The sequence below is a fragment of the Taurulus bubalis genome (assembly GCF_910589615.1).
Source record: "Taurulus bubalis genome assembly, chromosome: 1".
In the NCBI taxonomy this organism is placed as follows: Eukaryota; Metazoa; Chordata; class Actinopteri; order Perciformes; family Cottidae; genus Taurulus; species Taurulus bubalis.
In genome coordinates this window covers 6,033,840-6,053,542 of record NC_136589.1, presented here as the reverse complement: position 1 = coordinate 6,053,542, position 19,703 = coordinate 6,033,840, and the positions used below count along the sequence as shown (strand labels likewise).

General features: G+C 43.9%; 1 protein-coding gene across 4 annotated transcripts; it reads left to right on the top strand.

The window, feature by feature from the left end:
• Window positions 1-251: 251 nt before the first annotated feature.
• Window positions 252-19,291, top strand: rtn1a (reticulon 1a). 4 transcript variants are annotated; one of them, XM_079227093.1, is made up of 9 exons: window positions 252-729; window positions 7,311-8,009; window positions 8,331-9,017; window positions 16,775-16,982; window positions 17,078-17,216; window positions 17,392-17,461; window positions 17,707-17,753; window positions 17,837-17,895; window positions 18,443-19,291. In XM_079227093.1, the coding sequence occupies exons 1-9, from the start codon at window positions 507-509 to the stop codon at window positions 18,483-18,485; spliced, it is 2,175 nt and encodes a 724-aa protein (XP_079083219.1). In that variant the 5' UTR covers window positions 252-506; the 3' UTR covers window positions 18,486-19,291. The 4 variants fall into 4 exon arrangements, with proteins under 4 accessions (XP_079083219.1, XP_079083220.1, XP_079083221.1 ...); XM_079227094.1 differs by lacking the exons at window positions 252-729; window positions 7,311-8,009; window positions 8,331-9,017 and adding an exon at window positions 11,470-11,598; XM_079227095.1 differs by lacking the exons at window positions 252-729; window positions 7,311-8,009; window positions 8,331-9,017 and adding an exon at window positions 14,976-15,008.
• Window positions 19,292-19,703: the final 412 nt, after the last annotated feature.

The window sequence follows — 19,703 nt, the reverse complement described above, 5'->3', positions numbered from 1 at the left end:
TTATTACATTATTATAATAATAATCTGTGTGCAGAGTCGCTGTCACTGTTTCCTCACACCAAGCGTAATTCAGCTGTCATTCACTCCGTCCAATGTCAAACACTCGACTCCACTAATACGCCGAAATGCCTTTTTTCATGTTGGACTCTGCCCCAAATAAAAGTGCCAACCGTGAGCCTGGCGGACACCATGACGTCACCGGCGGAGCACTGAACTAAAACAATCACCCTCGCTCCCCGACCGAGCGCCGTCTCCTCTGTGGCGAACACGAACCCCAGGCTCAGTTAACAGTCGCGAGCCGAGAGCTGAATTGCTGTGTGTGTGTGTGTGTGTGTGTGCGCGTGTGTGTGTGTTTGTCTCTGTCACCCTATTTCTCGCGCAGAAGGGTTGCCGCCGCTTCAGTAACAGACCCGGCACAGAAGAAGAAAAAGAAGAAGAAGAAGAGGAAGAAGAGGAAGCCGTGCACCGTTAGCTCGTATCTCTTCTGTCCGATAACAGGAAAAAGCATGTCCGCTCAACCCGGTGAGGAGCTCGGTTCGGAAGGGAGGTGGTTTGGGGATGAATACGAGAGCAACAGCCCGTTTGGGAACACGCCGGCCCGGTTAGGCGAGCTGCGTGAGGACCGTAAGCCGAGAGGCGGCGAGCCGTTGGGCGACCTGGATCAACAGTCTCCTTCTCTCCAGGACGACGGGAAAAGGCCTCCCGTTGCTATGGGAACTACATCTACAGGTAAAGCTGGCAGTTAAGTCGAGGTATTTACCAATGTATAGTATGTCAACCACATTAGGGTTCCTCTTTGACAGCTATTATCAAAACCCACACCGGCGTTTCGATGTAAACACAGGGGGAGAGACGCAGCCGAGACAGATTCAGCGTGACGAGAGACAGACTGGGAGACCTGTCTGTCTGTCTGTCTGTGGAGTTACAACTTCTGGGCTCGACAACACAGAATGCGAGCGAGTAACTTCTATAAGATGATAGTAAATCATAAGATATTAGGCATCTTCCAAACACTGTTTATTCGGACTGGTTTCGAGCTCCGCCTATGACACGTCCATTCCGACCCGTTGTTTCCCACCAGTCCACACTGGTCTCCGGCTGAGGGGGTCGACTGGTCATACAGATGGGAAGCAGCATGCATTCACAAGAGCCTGTTTAACTTTAAATTGCCTGAACGGTCATTCTGGTCGCAGCTCACACACGTAGGCCCGTATCCATAGCTTCATAAACTACCTGTATTCTCTTGGCATGGTGGCGTAGAGGGATGACACGTTGATGACACGATTTAAATGATTAAATCTTATAGTTTATCAACAGAACGAGACTCGGCCACAATATGGTATTAGTCCTGTAGCCTAAGAAGTAGCCTGCACGGCACTGGATATTGTTAATAATATAGTTATATTATTGGATGCCAGGCAGTGGTTTTTGTGGGAACATCATGCAGACCTCGGCTCTCAGTCCGCCACTCTTCTCAGCACAGCTCGGCTGCTGCTGCTATTTTTAATCCTGAACGAACAGGGCTCACTATTCGCTTGGCTAGCAAAACTAGACCCTGTACTTTCATTCACGAATTCACTGAAAAATTCATGAGGAGATGTTTAAAAAAAAATAAAGCCGCCTAGTCTCCTCTCAGGCCTTTCTCATTTGGCTGCTTCGGTCCAAAACAAGAATAAGATGAAGGAAAAAAACGTTATTTTTCCGTTCAGTACAAGATGCATAATTTAGACTTTAATCCTTTGAGGCGCCGAATTTAGCATGCAAATATAATTTAAACATTGTTGCAATTGAAAAAGGCATTGCACAGTATATATATATATATATATATATATATATATATATATATATATATATATATATATATATATATATATATATATATATATATAACTTACAAAAGATAAAACATATATATTTTTAGGCAGCATGTAAAATATATGTGAAATGATGAACTGTTTAGTCTGGCTTTCTCGAAAAAGACAACAAAGTATATGCTCTACTCTACTTTCATAACACTTTACACACACATAGACAGAGAGAGAGAGAGAGAGAGAGATTATGTTTTGATTCCTAAAAATGAAAAGAAAAGCGGTCTCCTATTGCTGTGACTCCCGCTGAGCCGTGTCCATACCAGTGAAATAATCCTTTCTGTCACTTATGTTCTTGGTGGGAACAGTGCAGATCTCATCACATGTAGCAGGGCAGACTGGACATGTTCCAGTCTATTCTGAGCTTTGTCGAAGACCTTCATCACTCCCAACAACTCCCTCCACTTTCCTTTGTGAATAATCACAAAATAATATTTCAAGTTTTGTAAATGTAAATATTTAGTTTCGCTGAGGGAAGAAAAATACAATTGTCCTTTACACAGTATGGAATGTAAAGATCCTTACAGCAAAGACAGTGCAGTACAGTATAGTTTATTTTTTTCTCAAAAGTTATACATCCTGTCAAAGTTTCGAGAGACACAAGAAATACAGTTGTGGAAGATATTGCTGAATTTACGATTGCTGTGATAATCCCACATTTCCCCTGAAGCACATGGCGTGTCTAATAGCCTCCCCTGCTGCCTGAGAAGAAAACAACTAAGTGCATATTGTACACAAACACTTTGACATCCCTTTTCCCCTACAAGCTCTTCGTAACTCATGACAGTGCATTATATTAGTTATAAACAATTGTCATGAGAAACAGTCTCCAACACAACCCAGGCCCTGATAGGTGGATTAGACTAGCGTTCTTCTCTGTTTCAGCGTATCATCAGGGACAAAGATGAGACAGCATATGTCTGGCTGGGTCTTTTTCATATCTGTCAAATAGAGAAAGCACTTAGTAGACTCCACTGGACTGCATAACCCAGCCAGCACAGTGCATTTGTGCCTTTAGCTCCTGTTCCCAGGGGGCACAGCAGTGCTAGGTCTTTTCAGACTGGATGATAAAGATGCAAGATAATACAAGGGTGGAGGATGAGGAGGATGAGGAGGAGGAGGAGGGAGCAGCTTAATGGCAAGAGAGGCAAGGCTGTGATGAGAAGGCCGATAGTTCAGCCAGGCTGTCAGGGAAAAACAGGAAATACAAAGAACTGTCTTTACTTTCACGAATACCTTTAATTCAGTATCTGACTCTTGACAAAATCACTTACTTATTACTCAGTCAGTGTCAGCTGAGCAGCTCCCAGGTGTGAGCCAGAGTTTGCATGTACTTCAGTTTGCTATTGTGGTTGAAAATGTGTTGTCCAGCACTTACATAATTAAATAAGGCTTAAAGGGTGTACAACATACTAGTGTGTCTGCTTTGGATGATTTAGAGTGCTAATCCCATGTGTTACCTGCCAGGTTTCCAATCAAATCTTTCTTCATCGGTCTCCAGGATCAATTAGCTAATGCCTTGTTATAAAAGCATTATAGACTCAAAAAGCCCCACTGCAGCGGACAAAAACAAAGCAATATTGCTATACTTGTATCAATAAATCATAATGTAGCATGTCTTTTCATCCCCTGTGGGTACATTGAAAACCATTGAAAGCCAGAAATAACGTTTATGATTTTACTGCCTCAGTCCAGCTCTCTAGCCTGTGGGCACAAAGTAATCTCTGAGCTACTACCAGCAGCAACACTTTTAAACAATAAAGTCCATCTTATTTTCGTGCTGGTTGTTGTAGTCTACGCATGCATGCGTTCCTCCCTGCGTCTGTACTCTTTAATACCTGCATGTCTATACAATGAAAGTGAAATGCCAATCCAAAATCACACTGAATTGACAGCTTTGACCCAAAGCAGACAGCTAGCAGACACTCAGTCTGGATCCTCCCACATCCTCTTCATTCATCCATAAAGCTCCATCCCAGCAAGAAAAATACGATCAATACAGTGGAAGACAGATACTGTACGTACTACGACTTGAGAATCTGAACAGGCACAGATTAGCTTTTATTTTAACTGCCTCTACATTGATTTATCTTTGACAAAGCCTGCTGGAACAACAACATTTGTCCTGTGTGGCCTTTAGTGATTTTTTTTAAGAATGGTGGATACACTGAAGTTTCTTACAATAATTGTGAGTCCTCATTGTCTTGGATCAATGCAGCCCTCGGCACAGTTGTTCTCCTATCGACCTCTGCTAGTAGTTTTGTTGTACCTCAGCTCTTAGTATAGACTGTCTTTGTGCTCTCCACTATCTTCTCTTTTAAAGTGGGATAGTTAGTGGGTATTCATGTATTTGTTCAGCCAAGGATTTTGTAATCAATACATTAGGAACATACATTTCATAATCTAGTTTTTAAAGCCAGAGAACATTAACAGTCAAATTGTGCCTCAGTTTAACTAGCAAGGGACTTGGTTTATACAATCTAATAGTATATCACTCTCTATAGAACATAATATATACTTCAATGTACTTTCAAATAACATTTATGTCAACATTTCTCAATAAATTCGAAAATAAAAGGAAAAAGAAGGTCAGTTGATATAGTCTGCTTATAAAGGGTGTTTTTTGTCATCTCTCTCCAAGTAGTGTAACTGGCTAATTTAAATGTTTCATACAATGTGCACAGTTTATTCAATCTTTGGGCATAATCCACATTTGTATCTTTATGAAGAAAGTATTATGCAGTTCCCAGTACAAGGGACAATGGATACCTAAAATGATCAAAGCAGATTATTGAATCTCAAAGGCACAGATGGCTTTGAAATAAGAGCACAGCAAGTAAGCATCTTGATGGATTACTTTCCACTAGGTCATGGAGTGACCCTGAAAGGTAACACCACAGTCAAGGGGGTCACAGACAGAGAAATTGAATCGTTACACTACAGTAGATTAACAGATGTTTAAAAGTAAAGCTGCACTACTGATGAGATTAACGATGGTGTTTACTTGGACAAAACCAACTGACAGAGATAGTTCCTTTGAAAGTCTTTGCACTGGACTCCTGGCTGCTAGAAGTGAGACAACACGGTGTTCTGGAGACTTGTAAACATTTTTCATAGATTTTAAAATCCCTTTCTGTTATTACATTAGTTCATTTTTGTGTAAACCCTCTTGCACACATGAGTCCCACATGCAGCTCAGTAAACCCTTAATTTCAAAGTGGTAATAAATAAATGTTGCCACTCCAGCTCTTTTAATATCATCTGAGCGCACATGTTTTTGTCTGCAGCTCGGTAATTAGGAGCCCATGCTTCGGCGTAGCACAGATTGTCAGGCTGCATTAGTTTCGGGGCTGGACTGGCTGCACAGAACACAACAAAAGGACTGCCCCGTCACAGCACATCCACCAGGACTTATTTATTTAACTGCACCATCCCTTCAGTGACATGATTATTTTGTGTGGCTGCAGTGGGAGCTGAGGATTCCTCTATTGTCACATCCAATCCCATCTGAGTGCAGCAAAGCATTTGTTTCCGCCTTGTGGGTTTTTCTCCAGTGTTTGGGTGCTACACCATATCAACAGATTCAAAATGCCCCGAATCTCAACAAACCAACTTTGTCACTGCCCAGCATGGTTGCCCCCATGGCAGTTAAAGACAAGCACCAGCTTCTTTATTGTTACAGATGCCTTATGCAACTGCTGTTGGGTATTTGTGTTGGTATGTAGAATGGGATGATGCAGAGAGAGGGGGTGTGTTGTCCACAGTCAACAGGATTACTGGCAGTTCACAGCTCCTGAGATCACCTCTCTTCACAGTTTGTAGTGGCTCTAAGTGCTTCCCACATCTGCACAGTATGTTTCTGTCCAGTGTATCAGTGAGTGTAAGATTATGATGGTGTTGCCAGGGTAATGGCTGATGTGACCTATGCGATGGTAGTACGCTAAGAGGATTATACATCGGTTGGCTTTAGCAGTACATCAAGGGCATTCATGTCACTGAACTGAAGTTGTCACAACGGCTTTGTCCATCCATTTTGCATCTGGCAAGATGTTGATCTACAAGACATTTGAGTCTATTAGATGCACAATAATCTGCAGCTCAAGAGCGTGGGCCTGCTTTGCTTTTCCTCCATGTCACATCAGCCCTCCCCCTATGTCCCAGCATGGGTGTGTAGCGTTTGAGCCATTGTACTGCGTTATGATGTATTGTTAATGACGATGAAGGAGCAGCAGTAGGAAGGACAGCAGAAGGGAAGGGTGGTGGAGCTTTTTAGAGGAAGTGAAGGGAGGGACGGGACGTCCTGACCTGTTGGGTATTCTGTCAGTCATTCTGCATCCTCCAGAGCTAACCCTAAGGCTGCTATTTTAAATCTTCCCCCCTCATCCAGCCCAGCAGCTGGACCCAGCCTATTTATAGCACCACCGCTGCCTTGGGAGAAGTAGGACTAGAGAGCAGGAGGAGGTGCTCAGTATGTGGAAGTATAAACTCTGACTTGTACATAGCACATTCAAAATATTAACATCAGTGTGGTGGTGTACAGTAGTGTGTGTGTGTGTGTGTTGTGTGTATGCTCCTATATTAGTGTATGAGCATGAGACAGTGTGCATTAGTTGGTGGAGTTGCATGACTTAAATACATAAATTCAACAAATCTGAATACCTGACTTGACTTTGACTTCTGACCATTTGAAATAACATCCCTATCAAGTCTCTTCCTGTTTTGCAAGGCATATGTAATATGAGCACCCTTAATGTTCTGCTGCAGCACTGTAACAAATTATTCAGTGAAATGTTGAGTGATATTTTACAGCAGAGCACACACAAGTTCACAGCTAACATCTGGTGGTTGTGCATTCTTTGCACTACAATTGTATAGTTTTAACTGGTATTATTTAAATGTTGCATGTGTGTTGAATACCACAGAGATGCATGCTGTGTTTGAAATATTTATTTTATACAATCATCATGGAAGAGTTTAGTCAACCTAGTGTAGTAGCTTAAGCCTTTTCATTTTCTGGAGAGGGTAGCTTGCACATACAGTGTATTGTTTATATTTTATGTGTGTGTTTGTTTTCATGACACTAATTTGTCAAGGGAGATGCAGGTTAATAATGATTACAGAGCAGATATGTGACTAATAGAAAGGCCCTTTGCCTGCATGATTTAGAACAGACTCTGGTTGTTGCTCTGTGGTTTTTTGGGGGTCTGAACAATCCCTCTTTGTCCCACACTGGGTACAAGTACCCTCTGTTACTGCTGCCTCACTGATCTTCACAGCCGAGCACCCAGTCTGACTGTGCTGCCCTCACAGTGCCACAGCCCCTCTCCCTGGCAGCTCAAGCAAAGGCGGATTCGATTTGAGCGTGTGTCACAGAGACTGTTGTTTTTTCTGCCTTATCGGTGTGTAACCTCACTGTTCTTTCTTTTCCTGTCATCTCTGTAGATGACCTCATGTCTGGCCTGTTTAGGACGCCTATGAGTGATGATGGGGATGTCTACACTTCCCTGATGTCAAATCAGAGCTTCACATCAGGTCGGGAAGCCTCCTACCTGTCGAATGACCTGAAACCGTCTAAGCCCTCCTCTGGCTCTTCTGACCTGGATCCCTTCTCCAGCGACACCTATAGCTTCAGCTCCAGCACCAAGATGACTTCCAACCTGGTTGATGACATGCCACAATCTCTGTTTTCCTCAGATAAGACAGAATCCTACAACTACATGGACATTAGCCACGGGGATGAGCGTCATGACCAGCACAGTCTGGTGGACACAGGCTCAACTGGTCATGACTCATTGGGCAGCTACATGGATAAAAACCACGGAGATGATGAGGAAGAGGAAGGTTCAGCACTGGGCTCCCACTCTTTCCCCTACGTGGAGGAGCCATCCGATGAAGAGCTGTCAGATTACCGCTCCTACCGAAACCTGGGTGGCACCCCACAGACGGCCAGCCCGGTGAAGATCACTTTGACTGAGTCCCATCCTCAAACTGCCAAGACTGAGCTGCAGCAACACGCCCCTCCAGTCAGTGCGTCTGAGCGTGAAAACGTCCTCAGTGTGGGATTGCAGGGGGTTCCCACTGTGACGCTATCAGAGCCAGAAGATGACAGCCCTGCCTCCACTCCCAATGCTTCACCAACACGTAGGCACAGCACACACAAACACCTGCCACACTTTGTCTGTAAAATCAATGAAGAAACTATTTATGGATAGACTAACCGCATTGGAATGCATGTTTTTATCCCATCATGTGAATTAAATACTTGACAAATCACGGCAGCTATTTTCATGCAGATGATGTTGACTCCATAAAAAACAAGTAAGGTTGCAACAGAAAAGTTAAATGGAGCAAGCAAACATTTGTCAGAATGGCTTTAGGTTGCATATGTACAGATACTCTATGTCTTAATTTGTAATAGTGAATGAAGACCTAATTGCCCTCTCTGCATTTCTTTGTGAACAGAAAAAGAATTTCCTTCCCATGACATGTTCAAGGCTGATTCAGTGAAGCCTGCAGCTTCCAAAAGCAGTCCAAGCACAAAGGCAGGCAGCAGGGAGCATGATGGCAGCAGTGCTGAGTCTGGAGACTCAGAGATTGAGCTGGTGTCTGAGGAGCCTCCAAAGGCCACTAGCAACCCATTTGTCCAGCCGCCTAAAAGCAAGGGCACTTTCAGCCAGCCTAACAACCCCTTTGACAGTCCCCCAGTCGCCAAGGGTGGTTTCGGCCTAGCAGGCAACCACGCTCCACCCACAGCCTACAGCATTCTGAGAGAGGAGAGAGAGGCAGAGCTTGACAGTGATCTCTTCATTGAGTCTGCGTCTGAAGAGAGCCCAAAGAGAGAGCAAGGCTTGAGCGGCCCCAAACAGGGAGTCAGACCTCCCTCTCCCCTGGTTCCCAGTGCCGTGTCTCCCCGAAGTACGGCAGAGGCGGCGCCAGCCGAGCCCCTAATCACAGAAAAGGCCAAGACTCCAGTGAAAACAGAGGAGGATCGCCCCAGCAAGCCCAAGCCACCAACTGCTGCCGTGCCCCCAGAGGTGCGAACGGAGAGGCCCCACCTAGACGACATGCACAAGCACACCAATGAGGGCAAAGGAGACCTCGGAAAGCCTGCTGCCTCAATCTCCCTGCAGGGCTTTGATAAACAAAAAGGTCAGTTTTAAAAATATCGATTTTCTCTTCTGCACAAAATAAGTTGTTTCCTCAAGGATACAAGTAATAGAATTTCACAAAACATGCCATGTAATCTTTTCATTGTTACAGTGGTTTCACCTTGGCTTAAAAGCTGCTATCCTGGGTATTGGCTTTCCAGAAATAGCGCTGTGGAACAGGTAGCGTTGCATATTCTGTAGCGTTGCATATTCTGATGTCTTCCTGCCCGAATTAAACAGCTATCGCATGTGCATTTGTGTTTAAAACCTTCCTCATAATAGCTAGGAAAAAAAACTGATGAACTGAAAGACGTACTAACGCAGTACTTGTGTTTGTTTACCTTCTGGACGCTACCTGCATTGTGTGCTTTGGCACTGTTTTGTTGATAAGGCTGGGGAAGTAAACAGGATAGCTGAGAGAGATGGGATGTTCCACTGCTGAGTGTGTGTCCATGCTGGGGTGGGTGGTGTGTTGTACTTTCCTTAGATCTACTTCCCCCTGGTGGTACATTTGAGAAGGGAAAACAAAAGCAGAGTGAGGATGCATCGATTCACATTTATGACAATTCATGATGACTGAAACTCAAAAGCCATACTGTCTAAATGTGTAAACATTACTCTCTCCAATTATTACATTGCAGATGTTGAGGATACAACACTGTTTCTACATCTGACTCCTTACACCCATGATGATTAGATAAGTCAGAGATGTCAGTTGCAGTCAGCAGGAGTTAATGCTGTCTAAGCTGGCTAGGGCTGCCATGGGTATTTTGACTTCTATTGGCTGTTCTCCGTCCTTGTACACATTGCGTTTACATAACCCTATGAAGTCAAAACTGGGGCACCCTCCTACTTGGAGCTTTGAAGGCTTCCTCTTGAATTTCACAACATACAGAGCAGAAAAGAATAACATCTTAATGAGTGGTGTTTGGCTTTGGTTTCCTGAAACTCACAGCTACTAATGCACCCTGGTCCAGCAGAATGTGACGATTAAGTCAGTAACACAATTGAAATGTATAATATCATGAGCTGTTGGGATTAAATAGTAAATAAAAGAGGATGTCCGTGTTTTGTTTACTCGGACGGTAAGAAGCTTCTGGAAATGGTAAAAAGCAGGTCATGTGTATTTTTTTTCCACCACCAGGGGGCGCAGTGTACCTTTGTCACGGCTCCTACGTTTAAGACCAGCAGGTATTGTTTTCATGGTGCACTTCCATGTCAGTTGCCATAGAAACAGTGATGGGAGAGCGTCTTCCGTCGGGTTCAGGGATATTTATATTTATATATATTATTTTTTCTTGGTTGGTATGGCATTGGAGCATGTCAAGGCTGCAGTGAGCAGAAGGTGTGAGGTGTGGCTGTGTGGGGTGAGGGGACAGAGGGGCCTGACTAATGGCTTTGATTGGATTGAAAAATGACGTAACTACAAAGAGATTGTTTTCTGCTCAGTGTTGACAACACAGTGACTGTGCTGTTTCTATTGCACTGCTTTTATGAGCATCCTATGTAGCTTATTCAGCTCCAGGTCTCTTTACAGGATCATTTGCATTACAAACTGAAATTGTAAATCACAAACACGTCCTAAGGGCACTAAACAAGGAACATTGTGCTGTAATACAGTGTATCGCATTATGAATTATTAAAGTGCAAGCACTTAGCCTCTTCAATTATCAGGGAGTCATAGTGGAAACAGCTATTTCAATCTCTGACTATAACCTTCTTATTGTTCTGTGCAAATAAATAGCAGACCTGGATGTTTGCCATTTTTTTTTCTTGGCAACATGGCCTCAAGTCCAGCTATCTTCAACCTTTAAACTGCTATTGCACCCTGTCTGGTGTGCAACATGACATCAGACTGTTAAACTGACTACTGTTACAAACCCTATTTATAGCCTACATTATTAATTGCACCAATAAATATTGTTCTGTAACACTGAAAAAAGATCTACAAGAGAAGTATATGACAAGCATATGTGGGATAACCCTCCCACTATACCCAGCATCACTGGTGGGTATAGTCTGTTCTAATGCTCTGTGCGGGCTTTTATTGTGAAAGCTAGTGTTCCTTTCCTTTCAAGACAAAAGCCTAGTCTCCAATGATCACCACCCACCCTCTCACCCTCTTAGGCTCTTAATTATTGCATGGATGGTTTGCTGCAGCAGCAACTGTGGTGTGGTGTTTACAATTTGACCCCCCTCCCCCAGCACACACACACACACACACACACACACACACACACACACACACACATACGCAGTTTCCCCGCTCCTTCTTTTTAAGCCATCGCTGCTCGCAAGCATCAGTCTGTGAGCTCCGCGAGCCGGCAGCACCTTGGAAACCTTTCCTCCCTCCCTCCCTTCCTCCCTCTCTGTCATCTCAGCCTATCTCCCGCATCCTTTTTTTTGGGCCATTCATGCCTTTCTTGGATGAGTGAGTGAGTCGGTGCTACTGCAGAGGGAGACAAAGAAGAAAACGGAGACCACACAGAGAAAAAGAACAGGGACATAACTGATCACCAGCATGCAGGCCACTGCAGACGTGACCAAGAAGGAAAGCTCCTGGAGCGGCTGGAAGGGCCAGGGTACTGACGTGTTTACTGTGATCTACTCATCAGTCTGTCTGTGTGTTGTGGCTGTGAGAGAGGGACTGTTATCTCCGCATGTAGGTCAAATACTCATGACACCGTTGGTGTGCATTCATGAACGTGTGTTTGTGTGCTTTGCATGTGTACATTTACCATCTAACTGTATTTGTCATGTGTTTGGGATTTAAACAGCAGTGCTAGTCCTGCACCTCCTTTCCCGCGGACACGCCCTGATGACAGATCCTTTCTGCTGCATGTGTGTGCGGGGGTAGAGTAGAGGGGGGAGAGACGCTGGTGGGTGTTTTGATAAATACGTGTATACACACACACACCAGTGTGCTGGAAGCCATCTGTTTTGGGTGCTAATCATGCTAATATGGATGCCAGCGTTGTGTTGTGGACTAAGGCGTGTCATTGTCATCACACTCCCCACTTTGCAACCGTGCAGGGGAGCTGGTTTCATATGGCGTCTGCTCGCTCTGTTTTTGTGGAACGAGGCGGTCAGAGTATCGAGAGGGGACAGCATTGACAGACTGTCACCATGGTAACTAAGGCACACCCATGCTGATTACATCAGCCCCGTCTCCTCGGCCGCCATGGCACCTTGCAGAGACTGGACCGGAGAAGAGCATCCTCCGTCTGTCTGTTTCCATAGCATGGAGGGCTCGTAGAAGGGGCCAAGAGATAAAATGGCGGGCGTCCCTTCCGCCACACTGGTTGGGGTTTATTATCTGCCATCATTTTAGGTTCAGTTCACAATAGCAGTGTAATTGCACTGGTCTGCTTTAAGTATCCCAACAGAGCCCATGGCAGTCACTGACTGTGAATGTGCTGCTTTGTGAAAGCAACCTTGATGAAAAGCCCCATTTGTCTTTATTCTATTGAGTCACTGTCCATTTGATTTGGCCAAGACTGTGTAACATAATATTGTCGATCTGTCCACAACAGTGGGAACGCATCACATTAAGCTGATATAGCAAGAACAGCATCGGATCAAATTGAGCAGATTATTTTCTACAGATGAATGTTTGCACATCACCTCAAAGCTATATGCATTTTTAAGTTGAGTCATTCTCATTGCACGTGCACATGCACTGACTCACTGCTACCAAGAGACTCAAGTATGATCAAACAATGATGCAGCCATTGAGTCATGGACTTAAGTCAAACAGGACAACAGCCAGGTTTTCTAATGCATGCTCAAAACATTTACTCACTACTGGGAATGTATGTGTGTTTTTGTATGTATGTGTGTTTTATTCAGTTAATCATTACATACAATACAATAAGTAAAGCCACAATCTAATATACAAAAAAAGAAAGACTGAAAAGGTATAGGTAGAAGCATAATGCTTGTATATTCCTATCCTAAATTCTTATCAATTAAATCAGATAATTAATTTGATATAAAGAAGAGAAAAATATATACACATACATTCCATTCATGCTTAATTAGTGTATCTAAGTGAATGGCTATCTTTATCAAACAAGTCTGTTTAATCTTAAATATTATGGCATAATGTGTCACAAAACCACACAGATAACATTTAAAATGATATGTTTCATGGCAACAGCAGAACCAGTTTTACCATATTGTATGTATCAGTTTTTCAATTACATAAACATACGTCTGCATCTAGAAACACCGCACTACAACTTTGAGCATATAGGAAGACTCAAATTTCAAATCAGTATTTTCATTTTATGAGGCAAAAGTTTGTCTTTGACAATTAAACTTTGGGACAGTTCAGACAAAGGAATAGGTCATTTTCTGACATAACTTGGTGACTTACTCACAGCTAGAGATATTGATGCAGGCATAGGTCTAATACAATAAGTGCAATGATACAGAGAGGTCTGAGAGAATAATCACATTTTAGAATGACACTAAAGGTGGTTGGGATGATTGACAACTTTTAGTGCCGTTTTGGCTAACTGTTCATTTCTGTTGTGCGTTTGCTGAGATATCTCTGTCTACACTAGTTAGATCGTTTGCTAGCGCTCGTGACTTATACTTATATAAAAGAAAAAACAGAACTATCACTTATAATACATTTGATGTTCATAATCATACCACACTCAAATCTTAACTCATCATCCTCAAGTTCAAGTTCCAAGTTTGAGACTCAAGTTCTACACGTGTTGGCAGCAGAAGGGCGCTCGCTCTGGCTGATGGCTTGTTATAGGCCAAAAGGATGTCTCAGTGATTTAATGAGGTCAAGCTAAACTAGTTTCACTACAGAAAAGGAGGAGGGGCATCATATTTGCTTTGGTTTTTGCTCGGTGTAAGTGTTTAATGTCAGAGGCAAGAATCATATCAACAAACAGAGCTCATTATTTATCCTTCCTCTGGACTCTGGTTCAACATCTTGCATGTCTTAAATTTTTGCATTTTCCATTTGGTGCATGCCTTCACATGATTATCAAGCTTTAAGCAAATGTTAACAATTGAAATGTCACCCAATCTGTCATGTAGTTTAAAGTAGTTCCGGCGCACAAATGAGCATTTTGATTCTTTCAATCAGTCACAATACAAACTCAGATTTGTACAAATTTGAGTCAGATTTTAATCAGTTATTCTTGAAGCCCTTTCAACGTGTGTTAAGTGTCAAGGCTTTGTGTAAAACCTGCCATTGTCCTTTTGTGCTCCACAATAAAGGGAGAGGCTGTCTTCATGTGTCGGGGTGTAGAGACACACCATTTGCTGCCGAGTCCCCAGATTCAGAGCAAGAGTCTCTGTTCCCAGGAGGGCTCTTTCCCCTCCTTCACTCCCCACCTCTCTTCCAATTTCGGCCCCTCCCTTCCTTCCTCACTCCATCTCTCAGTGAGTGGTGGAGAGAAAATGGAGCATGGTAACTATGGTAACTGCATCAGGCAGGTGCTCGTCGGTCCTTCCCACTGAAGCCTATTTTTTAATGGAGGAGTTGAAAATGGCGACAGTCTGCGTGGTTTATTAGCATGCGATATTACGCTAGTTGTCTTATCTTTAGCTAAAAGTCACATGCTGCACATGAAAAGGACTCTGGTTACATTTTCCATTTTGATTCAGTCCTTTATTTTAGTCGCTGCTTGGCAGTCTTTGTCACATGTCAGCGGGGCTGCATTAGAAGCCTGAGCATGAAAAAGCTCACGGAGAGAGAGAGAGAGAGAGAGAGAGAGAGAGAGTCTGTATGTGTGTTTTATTGTGTGTGTGCTGGATTGCAATGTGATTCTTTGGCAACCGCACCCCACAGACACCCATCCTCCCGCCCTCCCCGTCTCAGTCCCCCTGCACAGCCGGATGCTGATTTGCTGGTGTGGCTGTGGCCCCTCCCCTCCTGTGCAGGGGGGACTCCCCCTTCAGTGCTCTCCTTTTGTCCGTGGATAAAGCAGCTGCCTCTTTCCCTGTTCAGCCATGGGAGCCGCAGGTCAGTACATGCTTCTACTGCACTCGCTAAAGCTTTTTCAGTCTGCGTGCAGCGTGTGCAGCACATCACAATAATGTCGCCGGGCATCACCTGTCTCTGGCAGAGCTGTCTGTTGATGATGTGCCTGTGTTGTGTTAAAGCTGCTGTATGTGCTGCCTGTGCCTGCCGGTGTGTTTGGTGTGCGAGCATCACCATGCAAATCAGTTGCCACATGGACAGACTGTCAGTGGTGGCAGCAACAATAGCTTCTGTGGGGAGTGGTGCATGTACAGCAGCGAGGGCACACGGATCCTGTTCTTACTGTTTCTGAATGAGTAGAGTCTGTGATTTGATAGTGGGGATGGGGGGGGTGCGGGGGCAGATGGGTACTGTAAGTCACTCTTGGTTCATGATAAGAAAAATATGTTGTTTTACAGTATGGGAAGGTTCGTGTGTGGGTAGCAGAGATTCACTTAGTCACGGTCGTTCTTCTGACACCCAGGTTAAGCCTGCCCTTTTGGCATTCTCAGATGCCTTTCAGTGGAGAGTAAAGATGGCCGTCATCACTATGCTGCTCACAGCTCCACAGCTAAAATTAGAGCAGGCAGGCGTACAGCTCAGAGAGAAAGAGTAAGACACCCAGGAGACCTCAGCCACGGTTTTCTCATCTTCACAGGCAGAAAAGTTGACATTAACAAACCGGTTCTGCTTGCCTCCTGATGTGATGTAAAGGATATCCAGGTGTCTGTACCAACAAATGAATGGCAAACCCTGGTAGTGCTGTTAGACGTGCAGTGTTCGAGGCAGCTGTTTCAGCAGAGGTGAAACAAGCAGCCGACGGTTCTCATGGAAACAGGCCTGTGTTTCCATCGACACAGACGACTGCCAGAGGACCATGTCGGCTGTAATGGTACACTGGGCTAATCCTCAGTTATCACTTCTCACTCTCATCTTTGCGAGTGGCTTTGTATTACAGGCCCCACTGCCCAAAGAAGAGAGAGAAAGAAAAATGTTAGAATAAAAGGAAACAAGTTTGTTCCTGTATGAGTGACACGGTTTGGAGGAATCATTGTGTTTCACTGCATTAACGAGACTGCATTGAAGCATTGTTATCTTTCATCATTGACCACAAATCTGCTTTACTGGCTCGGTCACATTGAACCGTTATCTGTGAACTGCTGATAGTGCTTCTATTTCGGCTATGGGCTTTGCTGAGCTATACTGTAGGTTAATCATTAATTCTGCTCTGAGCAGCCAGTGCAGGTGTACATTCAGTGTCAGACTGTTCCCTCGGCTTGTTGCATACGTATGAGACCAGACCAGATGCCACTGACCAAAAGTACACGTCAGATAAATATGAAGTCACATCGGTCCAGAGTGTCGCAATACACACTGAGACACTTGCTCGACCAATGAAAGTCAGGTATTATCCTCTCCAAAGGTCGTGCTATATATAGGAGTAAAGAAACTGAACGAGCAAATCATCACTCAAGACACCTTAACGCCACCTCACAGCTCCACAGCTCACTCCAACCTAATGAAAAGCTAGGTTAGGAAGCTGGGTTAAAACAGGATCACGTGACAGCCGAGGATCTCTGAGGACGTTGGGTTGTGAACAGCTTCCAGATATTTGACCCAAATGTGTGGTGTGTAGCGCGCAGCAACCGAATCCACTTTGAAATGGATACGTCTGTGGATGCCCGTGCCTACTCGTCACAAAGTGAGAGGTCAGGTCGAGCTCGTTGTGGGTCCTAACCCTGTGTCCTTGTCGTGTCCTTTCCTTCCAGCAATTGACCTGCTCTACTGGAGGAATGTGAAGCAGTCCGGGGCTGTGTTCAGCAGCGTGCTTCTGCTTCTCTTCTCGCTGACCCAGTTCAGCGTGGTCAGCGTCGGAGCCTACTTAGCCCTGGCAGCCCTCTCTGCCACCATCAGCTTCAGGATCTACAAGTCTGTGCTGCAGGCTGTGCAGAAGACCGATGAGGGACACCCGTTCAAGTAAGTCCAATTCAACATTGTTCAATCATGGATTCCATGAACAGGTCTGTCGCTTTTACTTACTGAAAGGTCTGTGTTTCTGTTTTTGTTACCAGAGCCTACTTGGAGATAGAAATCGCTCTATCCCAGGACCAGATCAGTAAATATGCGGACAAAATCCTACTGTACTCCAACACCTGTATGAAGGAGCTCCGCAGGCTGTTCCTCGTACAAGACCTGATTGACTCCTTGAAGGTTTGCCTCAAACTCACTCGTTTGCCTTTTTAGCATTTTTATGCTAGCAAGGGATGACAATATCTGTGAGTAATTTCAAACTGCACCACCTTCAGGTACAGTGTAAGATCAGCTCTGCTTCTCGGGGCCACAAGAGGTTACGATGATTAAAACATGTCAAGTCTGTGTGTTTCAGTTCGCTGTTCTGATGTGGCTGCTGACCTACGTGGGCGCTCTCTTCAATGGCCTGACACTGCTCATCCTAGGTGAGGTCATTTTGACTCTGTGTTTCATTCAACAAACTTCCAAGCACTGTTGTTGACTCACACGCACTCTTTGCCTTTCCGGTGTCAAAAGTTAAAATATTTTCGGAGGCTTGATGAACAGGGTACATATAACAAAGTTGTATTGTACATTGTCTGTTGACTTTTCCAGTTTACCTTAGATAAGTGTTGGCTGTTGGGGTGTGCTGGTGTCAGAATTAACCATTACTCTCTCCACGCCTCTACAGCTGTGGTCTCCATGTTCAGCATGCCTGTGGTCTACGAGAAACATCAGGTAGGAATTTGAGCATCACAATAAGTAAAGTTTACAAAATGTTGTCTCTGTATTTACACCCGTCACCTTCCTTTTGTTTTCAGGCGCAGATTGACCAGTATGTGGGACTAATACGGACCCAGGTCAACTCTGTGGTGGGGAAGTGAGTGTTTGTCATTCAGACCTTTTGTTCAAAGTTCACTTCCGATATACACAAGAAGAAATCAAGCAAGCAGTGCGCTCTGTTCACAGAAACCTCCAGGTGTTTGTGTGTAAGCAGGCTGTTGCTGAAAAGAGCAGCTGTGCTCAGCAAACTTTCCAATTTGAAACTTTCATTCATTCTATGAATTAACAATTTGGACTAGTATCAAATCTGTTTCAGATTAATAAAAAAGGCTACATATAGTAACATTAGTGTGAATACTGGATCAACTGACTTGCCTACACATTAGCTTTGTGTTAACACAAGAAATGAAACGGTGATGTCTAAAGGGTTAATTGATGCCAAACTGTCTGCCTGCAGGTTTTTTTGGAACTGAGCACTATCTATTTGCCAATTTTAGTCAAACCTGACGGTCCGCTCTGTGGACTTCCATAAAAAGAGAGAGAACAAAAACATCGGGTTTAAAATGAAGTAAAATAAGCACAACTTGAGCTAGAATAAATACCTTGATGGACACGTGGCATGAAAGGCCGTTTTCTCTCTACAGAATCCAAGCGAAGATCCCCGGGGCCAAGAGGAAGGAGGAGTAGATCTGTCGGCCTCACCATGAAGCCGACAGTCCAGTCCAGCTCAGTCAGGCAGCTCGATCACTGTTGAAGAGCCTGGTCGTCATCTGTGGGGCATAGTGCTATGTCATCTTGGTGTTCTCTTCAAGCCTCCACCGGAGAAACCCTCACCCTGTCTATAGCAGTCGAAACACTAACACACAGTCACGCATACATAATCCTGTTTCTAGGTAGACAAGTACACAACTAGAAAACAAAAAAAGATACTGACTTTTTTTTGTGTTGCTTACTATTAAAAAAGTGCATGAAGTCAAGCCTTGGGTAAATAATATTTGATATTTTTTGTGCAGTTTTTAAGTCACGCTACATTTCTGCTTTGCAGTGCTTACCACAAACTGTATGGTTTGGCACAAAAAAGCTAAATGCCCACAGACGTGCTCTGCTGCCAATGTGAAATGATGCTTCATGTGTCTGAGTTAGCAGACAGGGCTTCTCTCAGTATATGTCCATATATATAAATAGCAAAAATGATTTCCTTTTGGTGTGTCCAAGCACAACATAATTTAACGATATGCGTCTTAGATGTGGTAATTGTAGGGTTTTTGCTTTTGTATAACCATAAGGAACAAGACACTGTTTAAGGTACTGTTGTACAACTACTATGAAGACAAGGAGTATCTGGTGATATTTAGCTTGTTTGAATAACTGTTCAACTTTGTACTATGTTCAACTATACTCTGTAGTTCTTTAGACCCTGGATTCTTTAACTATTTGCACTTACACTATGTATTTAATTACAATAAGAAAAATAAATGTACCTTGATGTATAACATCTCCTCAACCCCTTTACTGACTAGTTAAAATTCATATGATGACTTCAAGATGAGTTTGTGTGCGACACCAAAGCTAAGTTTGACATGTTAACACTTTGGATGGGAGACCTGGAATGATGAGCTAAAAATACAAGCCAATGAATTCTGGCACAGACGCACCTCATCTCGTACTAGTTTAGTGTGTGTGTGTGTGTGTGTGTGTGTGTGTGTGTGTGTGTGTGTGTGTGTGTGTGTGTGTGTGTGTGTGTGTGTGTGTGTGTGTGTGTGTGTGTGTGTGTGTGTGTGTGTGTGTGTGTGGGGGGGATATATTTAACTTGACTCGGGTCACAATGAGACTGTTTGAATGAAGACAGATTGACGAGCCTCATCTGTTGCAAACAACTATTTTTAATGGCCCAGTGCTGAAGCG